The 16,038-nt window shown below is 42.0% G+C and overlaps 1 protein-coding gene across 2 annotated transcripts in view; it reads left to right on the top strand.

Annotated features, from left to right (window-relative positions):
- Positions 1-7,327, top strand: part of TFDP2 (transcription factor Dp-2) — a gene marked incomplete at both ends in the record, with an annotated part of 38,059 nt that extends 30,732 nt beyond the window's left edge. For both annotated transcript variants that reach the window (XM_079540083.1, XM_079540082.1), the window contains 3 exons: positions 1,166-1,332; positions 5,947-6,052; positions 7,141-7,327. In XM_079540083.1, coding sequence (XP_079396209.1) covers positions 1,166-1,332; positions 5,947-6,052; positions 7,141-7,327 — 460 coding nt within the window. The remainder of the gene's footprint in view (positions 1-1,165; positions 1,333-5,946; positions 6,053-7,140) is intronic.
- Between the last annotated feature and the right edge of the window lie 8,711 nt (positions 7,328-16,038).

Genomic DNA, 16,038 nt, shown 5'->3' with positions numbered 1-16,038 from the left:
CCAGTTCAGCATGACACTGGTCTCCCATCCCCTTTGTTTAAACATAGTTGCATGACTTCAGCCACACCAGTCCTGACAGCAGGAAAGTAACCATACCAATTAAAGGTACAGCCACACACTGGATTTTTCCTTTTGGTGCAGTTATGCCTACATAACTACAGCTGCATAAACAGTATAGATTCTGCAGGCAGTACCACAGAATCACAAAAGCAGCGATGCCTGTAATGAAAACAGCTGCATGTAGTCCGAAGCACATTTCTACACACAACTTTTGTACGTACACATGAGGGACAGCTTTTCCAAACTTAAACATATTTTTAAAAAAAGACAAAACATAGAATGAAGAAAATCCACAGATGACATAAGAGTTCAGATCAATGAAGACCCACCCATCAGAATTACCTTTTAAAGATTCTATCACGGATTGTTTTTCTGGGGATGGAGCTTCTGTCAGCAGAAAACGAGTTCCTTTGAACCAGCCTTTTATCGTAATCATTGGAGCAGCCAGCACTGTCTGTGCCTTTAATAGCTTGTGATGATAGTGTAAGGCTAGTGTAAATACTCCTGCCATCATTAAAGCTCACTTGAGTTTATAGTGTTATCTGCACTTGTACACGCAATAAAAAACATTTTGAGAATACTGTAGCAGAAATGTTAGGATTTGAGCATTGAAGTCTGACCAGAGTGCTCTGCTGGCTGCATCTAAATGCATCCAAAAAGCAAAACTGTAGGAAAGTAAATAGGTCAGTTCACAGGAGGAGTGTTGCAGATTAGAACAGAAAGTTAAAAATAAAAGAAGTGAAAACAAAATACTTACTATAGTGACAGAGCTGCAGATGACCTTTAAAAGAATTGGATTTAGTACAAGTGAATGTTTGTGTCTATTAAGACCTCCTTACTCTCCTTTGAATTTGTTTAATGAGGTAGAAAACGTTAGCCTTTCTTCCTGTAATGGTAGTCATTTTAACTGACAGAGTGCCATTTTAAACTTCATAGGCATTCTTGTCATAGAAGCAGGAAAGAAATTATTTTTTCTTAAAGACCCTTTACAGGTAATGAACACACACACACACACACACACACACACACAGAAAAAAAGGGAGGAAAAAAAAAAAAGCAAAGCCATTCTTTTCTAAATCATGTCACTTCAACTTCTTAAACTCAGATTTGAATACCTCTTCAATTTCGATAACACTTTTGAGATTCATGATGACAGTGAAGTGTTGAAGAGAATGGGAATGTCCTTTGGGCTGGAGGAAGGCAAATGCTCAGCTGAAGACCTAAGAACTGCAAAATCTCTGGTGCCAAAAGCTTTAGAAGGCTATATCACAGGTAAGTTAACTGTCCCTTTTAAATACTGTTCCTTATCAAAATCGTAACGTTAGCTAACCAAAGCAAATTTAGAGATGTTACATGGGTCTGTTATGTTTGAAGTGAAAACCAGTGTGGCTGGTGACAATAAACTTTCCAGGGATCTGCCATATGAAGGAATTATTTCTTAAGTAACTAAAGTGACACTAAGAACAGTTTTTTATTCATTTTGAATAACTGTGTATGTGTGGAAGAGCAAACTGGAAGAAGAGAGCTCTTCCCAAGCGAGGAAGGAAAGAGAGGAAAGGAGCATCTTGAATTGGTTGAGTTTAACCCTGTATGTGATCCAGCTGCATTCACACTTGGAGGTGGGTGAGCCCTGCTAAGACTTACCTGCATCTCTGTCCGTGTAGGATGTGCTCATGTTGTGTGCATGCTCTTAGGCACATGGACTGTGGGTTCTCCTGCTCTCTTTATTATCTTGGCCAGTCATTTTTATACTCCCATTTACTATGTAAAGCTTGTGATAATCAGATAAAAGGTGGCCAGCACAAGCCATCTAAGAACTGAGCATCTGCGAGTAAGGCAGAAGATTCCAGAGAGGAATCCACATTAGGTCCTTAAAATAGATGATGTCAAGAAATTGCTGAAAATAAATCAGAATTCAGTTGTATTCACTAAAAGCAATACTTTTTATGTATTGCATTTCAAACTACCACAAGTGTGTTTATATTGAATCAAAACATACTTGTTTTTCCTAGTCCACTTGTTCTGTAGATTTTAAAATTCAGAATTTCACTCACTCTTGAAATTACACATCTGTCTGACGCTGCACCAGTGCCAACAACAACAACAACAAAATTCACAAGGAACAAAGTAAGAATTCTTTCAGCTTGATTCAGTAAGTATTATTTGTCACAAATTACCAATGTCAAAACAAAGGGCAGGAGTAGAACCACATCTTCTAATATTGCTAAAGTCTTGAGTTTCTTAATGGACCCCACGTACTGAAGAGCAAAATTTCTATTTAATTTTAATCCTGCATTCATGCATATTCAGAGAATAGGATTTCTTCAAGTTTCAAAGAGTTGTTTGTTACTCTCTTTTCAGTGTAAAACCAGCTTTTTAAAAATTAAAAAAAAAAAAAACCCTACATAGCTAAATCAGTGATTAATAAGCCATATTGACTTGTTTTGAAGAAACATCAGCCACACCAATGTACTGCTAGTGTGACTTTGTTATTGAGAACATTACAGGCAGACAACCACAGCACTCCCATACAAGGAAGAAACAAGACATACTCTGTTCCAAGAAAAAAAAAAAAAAAAACACAACTACTAACAGCTACAACAGATTATAAGATTGCAGATTGCAAGAATGCTGTGATGAGGGCTGTTTCACCAGTAGCAGAGCAGCAGCCAGAAACCTGTCTTGAATTTTAATAGGAAAGGTATTGATCTGTGCTTTTACTTGAAAAGCATTGAGGGAGATACTGTATTCCTTAGACATGGGTTAAATGTAGCTGCTTCAGCCTCTGAAATGACCTGTTATTAGAATGAGTACATTCACAGATGTATTCTAGCTGTTGTTTGCAACTTAATTACACAAAGCAAATCTAGAGTTAATGGTACATAAGGAAAAAATGTAAAAGTTTTGCACAACACTTGAAAATCCAACATTTGCCTGATTACACATCTCAGTTCAGTATAACCTCCCATTTTAACGTGGGCAGTTTTCAGGCATTGTTTCTTCCACTATAGGAGCAGTGAATGTGAGGGTAATTACTGTTCTCTAGAATTCATGGTTTACACTCCATGCTCTCAGGATGGCCCATTAAGTATAGGGGCTACAAATACAACTATACAAGAAAAGCAAATCAAAAGCATGTCTCTTATTTATTCACTGAGTAAATTTATCACAGTCAAGAGTCGTTTTCCTAGAGTAGCTGCCTTCATGAAAGCAGTCCTGTTCTACTTTGTCTAAATGTAGCAGCTTCTTGCTTTCTACTTGCACTCAACATCCATATAATTTGCATGGAACTGCTGAACAGTTACCATATCCACCAAAACCTTGGTGTATGTCCTTTTCAGAAGGATTATATATTTTAGCCATTCTGTAAGTGGCTTAACTTGACAAAAAGTAATATTGTCTTTTTCCACTGGTTTCATGATGTTTCACCAAAAATGAGATATGTGTATACATATACACATACATACACACTTTTTTTTTTTTTAAGAACTACAGCAGTGTGATCCTCAAGTGTCTTGACTGCCATTAAAATAAACAGAAGCTGAGGCATATTAACACCATGAAGAAAGAGAATCCATACATCCTAAGCTGTGTTTTTAACACATTTTTCTATAGCTCTATTCTTTGCTAACAATGCATACTGACCACCTTAACGTGTTGGTTTTTTTTTTTCCCAAAAGGGAACAACAGTAAAAGTTAATGTGGAAGTGCTGCTTTAGCTAAGCATGTAATCCAGGGAAAGTGATGGACAGATAACAGAATGCACTACAACCACTTGCCAGCTTCTTATTACAGAAACGTTTTCTTTAATACTACCCTTTCACCAGCTTTAAGATAGCATCCCAGGGCCTCACGCCTGAAAGGTTCTTATTTGGCAGAGGAATTTCTGGCTATTCAGCACACAGAGCTAGCTGTCCAAGGGCATAGACCAGAACAATCGAAGGGTAAAGGAGGGAGTGAGAAACACTGGAAGGACAGAAATATGTCATGGACTGAGGTGAGCATAAACTCTTGTATAACTATCCAAATCCTGTGCATTTTAGGCTCTACAGGCTGTTAACGCAAAACCAAAGGCCTGCCTTTGTCAGTTGAGTCCTCACTTCTAGAAATGAGATACAGATGAGAAGAAAAAAGGAAATAAAAATTGTAAGGCATTGATAGCTGTGGTAACAGCATCCCGCAAGTGTACTGCCACTAAAGCAGCAGACAAAGTGGTGTGATTTAGGTTCTCTGTATTAAGGCACATCTTTGTTTTCCTCTGCATGAAGTGCTTTGCAGTCTACATACATAACAAACCTGGACCAGAGAACAAGCTGGAGGTGGAATGAAAGATAAGAATACTGACAAGTGAAAAAGCTTGTTCGACTACCAGCAATAATCTTCTGCAACACTCTACTTTTGCATTAACTACTAAAGGGTAGTGAAGGTACTCCCTTAGAGCCTTCTCGTGTCAAATAGAAGTTTCTACCAAATCCATCTGCTGCAAGTACATGCCTTGTTTATAATAAGGATGGCACTCTTAGATGAAACTGCATCACCTTGGAAAGGTTTTTCAAACTGACCTCCCTGGTTCATACGCGCAGCTACTCTACCACATGTTGTAAGACTTGCAATCACAGGCAGGCTTCTATTTTGGCAGTCCCTTCCAGACAGGGAGTGGCTTCTCGCACTCTCTATCTTGCACAGACTTTTTATTTTCCCTGTCTCCTCTGAGCCCAACTGGAAATCAGCATTTAGGAACACTAGGCAATGGAAGCACAGGGCAAGGACATGTATCCTTGAAGCTACTTTCTGTCATATGCATTACATCCATGCCTTCCTCCATCCTGCTCTTCAAAAAGAAGGCAGCAATTATGCCAAAATACTAATTAAATTCAAAATAACTAGCAGTGACTTGCTACTCTTCTGGAACATTAAGCGTGTAGGTACAGGTACACCCTTTCAAAAGACCAGGAAAAAAACTCTGTGATACATTTCTAACCCACTTTATTAATCTAAATACAGTGCTGTCATACCAAATGGTTTGGCCACCCCCTGCAAACACAGGAAGAAAGTGTCAGAACATGTTCTTTGTAACTCTAAGCTTGCATTTAGGGCACTCTTAATGAAAATCATCCAGCTGTGTCCATAATCAAGCATTCTCATAGATCCCTCTAGCACTGCCACTTAGTAGTCAAAGACCCTCTCTGAAGGAATATCAGCCTTGCTCTCCTTTGCTCTGTAGTGCCATTTAACCTCACTGCTACAGGTCTACACAGAAGGGAGTCAGTAGATCCCAATGGATGGTGAGCCAGTTTATGTGGCTGCAGGGGAACAGACTACCTGGTTAAAACATAGCTCTGCTAAACAGGGCACTATCAAATCTCAAGACCAAAGCTTAACATGAATACAGTAATACAGATGAGAAAGCACACATTACATACTGTTATTCATCTTAACTGTAATAAAACAATTCCAGGTGACAACAAAGTGTCCTGGTGGTCTGCAGTCCTAATGACTACAGTTCCCTTCATACCTTCACCAAACTTCATAGCAAAATAAAAAAATAAAAATCTGCATCTGTAGTTGCATAAAGGACTCCAAAACTGAATAGCTGTCTGTACAGCTGCTAGCTGGAGTCATCTGTAGTGCATATTCTCTTCAGAAGGAAAAATTTCGTACAAATAACCTCAATTCTGCATCTGAGGGCTGAGAGTACCTACAAACACTGGAGAATATATATTTTGTTTTGATTAAGCAAGAACACACCTACAGTATAGAAATCAATCTAAGCTTCTCATGTAAAATAAACGCAGAATCCTAACTGCAAACAGAATGCAAAGTAAACACTGTAAAAAGAAAAAAAGTCTACGTAGCCATAATGAGTGCAGCTATACTTTCTTCTAGATATGTCTACAGGATTGTCATGGATGAACCGAGGATTACTTTCAAATTCAGCACAAGCAGTTTCACATTCAGAGGTAGCAGGAGGCACATCTGATTCAAAATCAAGGTAAATAAAGTCATTTCTCATTCAAGGCTATTAATAGATTCTTGTATACTTTCAGTGACCTCAGTAGTTCATACCATTTACATGCAGGTCATAGGACATCGTCCTAAGCTTGATTTTCAGTTGTGGAAGTCCTCTTCAGTCCTCTTCACTAATTGTATTTGAAAGCTTAATCTACATTTTAAACATGCTGGTTGTTGTATGTCTATTGTTTCAGAAGAATAGAATCACTTCCAAGCCCTTGTGTTTTTACAATGTTGGAAAAGACCTCCAAGTTCATCTAGTCCAACCATCTAGTCCACCAGTATTTTCCCCACTATACCCATGTCCCTTAGTACAACATCTAAACACTTCTTGAGCATCTCTAGGAACAATGACTCAACCACTGCCCGCTCCAGCTATCCAACCTGAACCTCTCTTGGTGCAACTTAGGCCATCTCCTCTGATCACTGCTTACACGGAAGAGGCCAACCCCACCATGTCACAGCCTTTTTTCAGGCAGTTGTAGACTGCAGTGAGGTCTCCCCTGAGCCTTCTCTTCTCCAGACTGAACAATCCCAGCTCACTCAGCTGCTCCTCACCAGACTTGTGCTCCAGCACCCTTTGCATCTTCACACCCTTCTCCGAACATTCTGGGGCCTCAATGTCTTTCCTGTTTTGAGGGGCCCAAAACTGAACGCAGCACTCAAGGTGCAGCCTCAGCAGAGCTGAGCGCAGGGTGACAATCGCCTCCCTGCTCCTGTAGGCTGTGCTATTCCTGATACAAGGCAGCACGCCATTGGCCTTGGCCACTGGGCACACTGCTGGCTCACATTCAGCCAAGCATCAACCAACACTCCCAAGTTCTTTTTTCAGCTTGAACAATTCTAGTAGGCAATTAAGGCAAGAGAGGGGGAAGAAAGCCAATCTTTTTTAGGCTATTTTCCAATATTTCAGCAATTTTCACAACTATTAGCTTTGTTTAACGTAAAGCTTTAGGATGTTTCTTTTTGGACATCATTTCTTGCCCTAAAGGAAGAAGAGGCAAAAAAGAAAGCTTAATGCTTTATGAGAAATCTTCTAAACTTTTAACGTTTCTGTTGTTTTAATAGTGAGAATCCAGGGTTGTGCTTGGATACTGAAGTGGCTTTAGCAACTGGGCAGTTTCTTGCCCCTAGCAGTCAGCAGTCCAGTAGTGCAACATCACGCTACTCTGAATCACGGGGAGAAACTCCATGCTCCTTCAATGATGAAGAAGAAGAGGATGAAGATGAAGATGATCCTTCGTCCCCAGAGTAAAGACAGTAAAAATGGATATTCAAAATGCTGCTCATATATATTCTTAATGGGAGCTCACATTTGGATTTTACTTAGGTTTCTTGCCTTGGTTTGCACTGTGTTCAGTGAAGCAAAATGGAAGCTCCAAAATAAATTAATCCAAAGCTGAAATTGGAAACTTTTTATAACTGAACAGAGTGACATGCAGACACAGAGCAAAGTGCTATTTTTTATCAACTACAACCAAGGAAAAGAACAAAGTCCCTGGAGATTTGGAAAAGTAAACATCAAGTTTGTATTTTCCATTTTGGGATATTCTGTCTCAAGTCTCTGTCTTCATCATATCTTTACCAGATGGGGAAGAAAAAGCCACTTCTTGTGTTGTCTTTTGGATGTTCTACCTTTAAAAAATAAAAAAAAAGGGGGAGGGGGGAATGGAGGGAAGAGGGAGCACATGGATGTGCTAAAAAAGCTATTTAAAACTATCTTGTATGAAAACTGTTGTAGGGAAAAGGAGCTGTTACAGTATTTGCTTTTTTTTCTGTTCAACTTGCTGTATTGAAGATTCTTAAAGTAATATAAATTACAGGTTATTAAATCAATCTTGGATTAGCTTAAACCCATCTTAGATACTCTAAAAGTAGCTTGTCTCTTTTGAAAGGTTCGTATGTTCATTTGTACTGCAAACCTACCTTATTACAAATGATTATTAGCCATTATTAAGCAGTCAGCATAGAAACAGTATTCTCTGCACCAGCTTTTTTCAAGGAAACAAAAGTGGAAACAGTGATTTATGGATGACAGCATATCCCATGTAACTTCTCTTTCGCTGTTTGAACATTATAATCCCTTTGACTTCATAGCAGGTATAGCAAAAAAGCGAAACAAAAACAACACAAAAACAAAGAGGCCTCTACGTGTTAAGGATCTCAGGCAGTACGTTTCCAAGTGAGGTAATGGAAGGTTCAGATTTCTAGGAAAAAATAAATGTTGACAATATGCAATTTCATGTCTTGCATTCTAGTCATCATGGATTGTGATAGGTAATTTGCTTTTCGTTAACTTCTGCTGCACACACCTCAATGCACCTTTGAAAAACATTAGTATTGAACAGGTTAAAATAATTTCATTAAAGTTGCACAACATGAATTCCCTTTGAACTGTTAAATTATACTTAAAACAGTAGGCTCCATATTCTGTGTTTAACATCACATCTCACAAAGACCTTTTTACAAATCCTTGCATAATAGCAAAACACTGTAGATGTACAGTTCTTGTGGTGTTCCAATGTCCAATATTTTAACTAGCTCCAAGGTTACTATTTTCAGTTAGGTAAATGAAAAGTATTTCTTCTTAGTTTCATCCTGTATGTCAGTAGTTGATCTTTTTCTAAGTACCAGTATAGTACCTGTCAGATCTCAGTGGCACTGCCTCTGTCATTTAAGGATTAGGCAGCTTAGGATTTGCTTGAGCAGTGGCAGCACGTTGCAGCCACTGACAGCTGCAGCCGTTACTCAGGCACAGCATGGGCTGCGCCCACCTCAGCTTTCACAAAGCCACACACAAGCCAGCGTGTCCCAGAGCACTCAGCCCGAGATAGGAAGGTGAACCAGCACTTGAGCTAAGAAGATGGCTGTTGGACAGCTGTTAGCACATGACCAGCCACATACAGGACAGGTGAAACCGCAAGAAGCGCACAAATACATCAGCATATGCACATTAAAAGGTCATGCACATCAAAACTTTTGCAGTTAGTTTGAACTCCTGCATTTAACATTAGGACAGCAGCATTTGTAAGACATACAGCTCTTCTTTGGTAAGCTAGACTGCTCTGCCTTCCACAAATGAAATGCAAATGCAGAAATGAAAAAGAAAAACCCATATGCCTACCCTGCTATTCACCCTCCAGGCACGACTGTTAGACTGCCCTATGCACATGGCTCGCAGGCAACAGCAGGCTGAGGTTTACACCATCTCACTGCAACCAAATCAGTAACGCTACCTCTATGCGGAGAAAAGCTTTACCAAGAGAAAACCATGTTCTCACAGAGAGTCAACGTACTCGTCTGAAACGTGAGATAAGACGGCCGGATGCTCTGGGCATTCCATTAGCTGCATGAATGACGCTTCATTTAAATAGGCAATTGCCTTTATTCTTAGAAATACATTGTCCTGTCAGCTTTCGTTGGACAGAGCGGATGGAAGATACCTGATGTACACAGGACATCCTGAGGCACTTTAAGAGGGGGGAGCATTTTCTCAAGTAATTACACCTCACACCTCAATACCTTATGGGCAAATCTACCTGTATGCTTTATTCACGTTTCCCACTCAAAATCTCATAAAACGTAAAAACAGCAAAACATTCAACAACTTCGGGGCTTGAGGCCCTTTGAACTGTAAGATGCTGGCCAAAAAACAAAAGTTTCTTGCCGAGAAATTGAATGTATTTTATTATGTATTTTATGAGCAGTCAGAGTGCTTTGCGGGAGGAAGATCTTCAGTGATGCCTTGCTGCCATTGATGTCTGCTTCCATCAGCACAGCAGCCTGCACAGCTTCTTGCTCTTTAGCTAACTCAAAGCTAACAAATCCCCCCCCCCCCCCCAATTTTCAGTTTAGGAGCATGTAATATTTAGGCAGTTGAACAGAGACTTTGTAAGTTATTTTTCTGAACTAGCAGAATACAAAGGACAAAACAAGTTTGAACACTTAGAAACTTCAAAAGGAAATTCTTTCCTTAGGATTCTTTGTGCCAAGTTACAGCTGTGGATGGAGTTCAACTACAGCACTGTGTTCCTGTGGTTACACCAGAGTCTGGGAACTAGGAGAGCTCTGGGCCTTATCCAACCGAAGTCACTCATGTACAATCTGAGGCATGCCTTTCAGTCTTTCTTGTTGAGCTTAATTGGCATTAATAAATACAATAAAGTAGGTAAAGGCAGGACAGGACCTCACTAAATACAGATGATGTTGCATCTGCCTTAAGCTCTGAGCAATTAACAAACAATAAAGGGATTAAGAATATTAACCGACCCCTCTGCTCCCACTAAGCTAGCGGCCATAGTGCTCTGCTGCTTCAACACAGCAGCTGGGATTTTTGACAATCAAAGTCAGTAGCAAGACAGGCTCTCTCATCTTCTAGTCAAGTACCACAGTTTTTGCTTGTTTGTGCTGAGTATTCACAGATACAAAACGGTGCAGCTGGCACCAGAAGGTGACTCAGACAAGGCAGAGTTAGTACTGAATTTTCATACAAGTTCCATTTGACATTTTTCTGCCCTTTGTTATGTTATTTCTGAATGCTTATCCATTCAGCAATGTAATGCTGTGTATAAATGCTATTTTACATATTGCAGTAAAAAAAAAATATCTAGATTTGACTTAAGGAAAACACAGCAGCATCACAAACCAGATGAAAATATCATGAGCAGGAGACAGCATAATTTCAGCATTTGGAACTGATAAAACATCTGTGGATTTTAGTTTTAAAATTTATATTGCTACATGTGAATGTTCTTAATTTGATGGCACCCAATTCAAGACAGCACATGTATTTGAGTGAAGGTTAAAGCAAACAATACCCATTTAGCTGCAGTAACTCTTATCTAATTTAAACTGCCACGCACCACAGCTCAGATATTTCCATTCTGGCTGTAGCCCCGTTCCCAGCTGGAAGTTGCTGAGTATACAAAATACCAACAGAAGGACTCATGCTGAACACCAAGTCAGCCTGACAGCATGATGTTCGTGGGCCTACCAACCCAGCGTATTTAAAAACAAATAGTTGGTACATAAATGATGAGTGAATTCAGAACTCGACCGTTAAGGTTAAAAATGCCGAGCGCTCTTTTACTGACCACACCCAGGACTTTAAATGAAGAGCATGGCTGAAAGCTAATCACATCTGCAATTAAGCATCAGGCATTTTTCTAATTAGCTGCCTCCTTTCAGCTGTAAGTTTTCCAGGCACTTTGTAGAGAAGACTTTACTTCTAATGAGTTAAAGACACACAGGCTTGGAATTCATTTAAAAACAAAGGTTGAGTATTTAGTAAACAAATCAGTTCTCTTCTGACTGACGCACCTAATTTGCATTTTCATTAACCTAATTTTCACTGCAAGAATACCTCTGTTTCAGGAGCATATTTTAAGTAACCAAATATAGTGAAACTGCGAAGAGAGATGAAATTTTTTACATTTTAAGAATTCTCATCACAGCCATTCTTCAGGGCAACATCTTTCTGCTTCCTGCACACTTCCTTCATCTTAAAGGGGGAACTTTCCTGCTGGCTGCTCTTCACATCAATCCCAGTACCCTGCAACTTCTTGAACAGAGTTCATAGATTCCCTCCTGCTTATCTGTCAATTTACTTCAGCGAGTGTTTTTAAGAGACCACACGGGCTGCTGCCTGGACCCGGCACACTGCCACAACCAACCTCGCTCCCAGAGGTTCCCTACCATCCTCCCAGCTCAGCGGAGCTGCTCACACAGACGCTGCACCCTCCACAGGTCCCTATCAGGGCAGCACTGACTGTTACCCCCTGGTCCATCCTGCTCCATAGGGACCCAGCCAGAACAAATGGGTTTTTCCCGCTTAGATCTCGTTGACAGTATCCAATAATTCAGGATATCTGCCAAAGTCACAAACCAAAAATCCCTGTTTGGATTTGGGCAGAAAAAGCATCTTTGCTAGAATGTGGTACCCCACTTCATTGTCAGACTTCATAAATGCCAGTTTTAAATGCTTAACCCCTTCCAGGCTTAAAGCGCTTCAGACATAAGAGACCCCAGGCTAACAAGAAGCAGCTGCATACAATTTAAACCCAGCTGTAGATTTAAATTAAACTCATCTATGCAGTATTCAGGGAACTTTTCCAAGACAAAATGAGCCTTTCCCTGCAACCTGTTTTGGTAACAACCCACACTGTTACCCAGGCTGAGTGAAACACACTCATTCCATAGCAGTGTCTGGATGAAGATGCTTTACAGATCACATGCAGTTATCCTGAACGGCCAGAAAATAAAAATGGCTACCAGAAACGAAAGTCCACAAAATCAGTCTCCATTTTTTTAGTGGATTTGTTAACACTGTACGGTAACTTTAACAATTAATAACTTGGTTGCAAGCATTGCACAGATTAATTGGATCTCCCAGAACCTCCCTGGTAAAATACCAGCTGAACCAAAAAAGTCCATTGCACAAGCTATAGATACTCCCCCTTCTCTCTAAAGCCAGGTCATATATATATAAAAAATACTTCAGATTAGAGAGGTTTTGATAAAAACATGCAAAAATGCAAAAACGACGACCCTGTACCTCACCAGACCTGTGGTGAATGAAGCCAGAAATGCTACTGAGAACCAAGCCCAGCACACCGCTGCTGGCACTGCCCTGCACAGCTGGCAAGGAAGCTCCCTCCCCAGCAGCTCCCCATCGCTGTGCTGCTGGAATTGCACTTGCTGACACCTGTTACATTCTGCATGGAAGTGCCTTGTACCAACACTTCCTTTTCCACTGAGAACACAGAAACCACTTACATGAAACCATTTTAAGTGAATTTCAGGAAGACTTTTAAAAAGGAAGTTTGTTGTAGACAAAGACTGTCCACAGGTCTTAACGCTGTGCTTGAAGTCTGTAAACCTGCCAGGGCTAGGGGGAGAAGCACTGACATACAGTTCACCATGATGGAAGCTGTGGCAAATTCTCAGTTTCAGTCAGTTGTCCCTTATCCTGGTACTCTTATCAGCTCCCTCCTCCCAACCACGGGCACAAACATCAGCAGAAACATTCCTCCCTCTTCTTGTGCTCAATTCCTGTGTCTTTGGGAAAGCCCAAATTGTTGCTTAGTTTTTAAAATAATTTTCTGTGGACTTCTGAATTCTCCAAACACCTTTAAGTCACACGGTGAAGTTTTATTTTTGCAGGACTGCTATGCAGCGATCCTGATTTTTTTTTCCCCTGATCAAATAGTGTTACTTTCTACAACCACATTGTTCGTGGCTAGGAGTAGTGTAAAAGGAATGCGGTAGCATTATGTGTGCTTTAAACACTGAGAAAGATATAAAGAAAAATGCATATACAAAGTTTTACTTTCCTAATAGGAACACTAGCATTAGCAAATAGTATATTTGAACCTATAGGAAATATTACTTTGTAGTAGCAAACACTTTGTAAATAAAAACTTGTTATTTTTTTAATGGAAATTTTATAGAAGCTATTTCTGTATACTCAGTTGATTCCATGTTTACTGAAAATGCTGCAAGTGGGAATTGTACGCTGAAAATGGTGGTGGGAGCAATGGCTGACTGCAGCAGCAACATCTCTATGCTGGAGAGAAACAGCAGCAGGAAGTGCAGCCTGACTGTACGGGAGCTAAATAAAGGCATTTCAAGGCAACCAGAGCAGGCCTGGTGTGGTGGTGGTTTTGTTTGTTTGTTTTTAAGAAAAATGTGGAGAAAAGTCGGTGAAAATTGAAGTTGACAGTAAATGTTCCTCAAACATTAAAAAAAAAATAAAAAACTCTTCATTAGTTTAATCTCAAGGCAATACTGCAGTGCTTGACATTTTGAAAATAAAGGAGGGAAACCTATCAAGTGCGCACTTGTTGGTTAGTTCACCATTCCAAGACACTTCCCATGTTGCTCCAGATGGAGATTTCTGAAGTTGTCACATTTTGACAGAACAACTGGAAAAATATCTAGAAATATTACTGCTCCTATCTCACCAGGAAATGCACCCAACTTACTGACTGAAGGCCTCAGAAACATCTACTTGATTTCTACGTCAGGTTCATCCCAGCATGCGGCATTTCAGCACCCTGCATGCTCTCCTTCCATCTCACCCTACGTCATCTTTCATCTGCAGGCCCCTTTCACACACCTGCAGGCACAGAACACACTCTCTACCCTTCCTGTCTCCCACCTGGATTCTGCCAGCAAGGACCCAAATGGTGGTGTGAGTTCCCTGTGTCTCCTCACCACGCGTGCTGGTTTTCCAACTCCATCAAATTCAGAAATCCCAAAGCAATTTCACAGTGCTTGTTTTCCCTCGTGCATAAGTGATCCATCAGTTTTAATCTCAAATCAGCATAAAGGCTAAAAGACAACAGGAAAAGACCATAAAAATAGCTACCTTTTCACACAGCCCCCCTTCGTTTAACTGCACCATCAAATTTGGGGAGGCGCTTTCAGAACAGATTTAGCTGACTACAGACAGCCCCAGGTCCAGCTGGTTAGCTGCATGCTTATCACATGCTTTCTGTAGGCCTGAAACGCTGGAGAAACGTGGGGACACAGTCCTTATCTCAGCAATAAAGACACTGCCTGGTGATCTGTATGCTCGTCTGTGTCAGCGCTACAAGAACTGCCACCAGAAGGATTCTGAATCTTTGCACTAATGGTGCAACTTGCTGAGATAAACACTGTCCTCTAAAGAACCTGGAAGGGCAAGGTTTGCTGCAAGCTGCTTCGTTACTTGGTGATGTTTCTTCACATTGGGATAACCCCCAGGAGCCCAACACAGGGGCGTTAAAGCACAAAACCTCTTTTTTTCTTCTAAGAGCCACTCGGTGTGGTTCTCTAAGAAGAAAGAAGGGCATTAAAGAGCCCCCTCTGAAATCACAGATACTTTTGGTTACAATCTCTCTGACCGCCCACTAAGAACACGGTAACTGCTGAGCTGGTTTACGTTTTTCTTCACCGAAATCCGCAGGTTTTATGAGAACTTAGCAACCAATGGTAGCTACTGCTGCACTGCTGTTCTCTGGAATGGCCTTAACAACAAAGATCGAGACAAGAAGTTTCTGCGGTTACAAAAAAGCAGTCTGTAAAACTGCATTTTGCTGAATTACACATTCTATTAGAAAACGAAAAGGTCTCAAAACATTTATTAGAGAAAACAACAAACCAGCCAACCACGTTCTGTGTAAGTCTGTGACTCCTTGCGCTCGGTCTCAGCCCCAAGGTAGGCAGGGCGCGGTGCCTTCCGCGAGCAGCGCTCACCAGCAGCGCCCACCAGCAGCACCGGGCCATCCTCGATGCTGAGGTTACCGGCAGGCGGAGAGCACCGCGGTCCCTGGGGAGCGGCCTCCTCGCGGGAACCGCCGCCCGAGGACAGCACGGCGCTGCCCGGCACGGCGCAGTCCCTCCGCCCCGCTGTCGGCAGCACGCGGCGCGCACCGTGCCGGCCGCGCGCAACTTCACCGTACGCGAAAGCGGCAGCTGCGCGGCAGTGAGAGCACACAGACATGGCGTGCGATCGAGCTACTCGACGAACGCACGTCTTCAAACAGCCAGTAACAAGAAATCCCGTTTATTCTGCGCAGTATAAAAAAGCACGGCGCCCTGCACCACTGGCACCGGCGGAGCAGTGACGGCGTTCAGCGGCCGGCCCCCGGTCGGTACAAACCGCCGCGATCGCCCGGCGCGTTTGGGCTTGAAAGACCTCACGAGCGGAGCGGCGCGGCGCGCCCCGGCCCTGGCGGTGTGCCAGCACACACAGCGGGCCGCGCGATCCCCAGCGGTCAGGCCGTCCGCCTCAACCGCCGCGGCACGGCCGCCCCGCAGCTACCAGGACCCTGCTGGAGCGCGGCACAAAGGCACCGCGCCGCGCCCGAGCAGCCGCGGGTGATTTCCGCCCCTTTTCCCACGCGTGCCGGGAACGCGGCCGCCGTTCCCCGCGCACCGGCCCCGCTCCCAGTCCCGTCCCGCCCCGCCGCCTCTCCTCTCCTC

The sequence above is a fragment of the Tetrao urogallus genome (genome assembly GCF_951394365.1).
Source record: "Tetrao urogallus genome assembly, chromosome: 9".
Taxonomy (NCBI): domain Eukaryota; kingdom Metazoa; phylum Chordata; class Aves; order Galliformes; family Phasianidae; genus Tetrao; species Tetrao urogallus.
The sequence above is the reverse complement of the archived record's forward strand: the minus strand, read 5'-3'. Positions and strand labels throughout refer to the sequence as shown.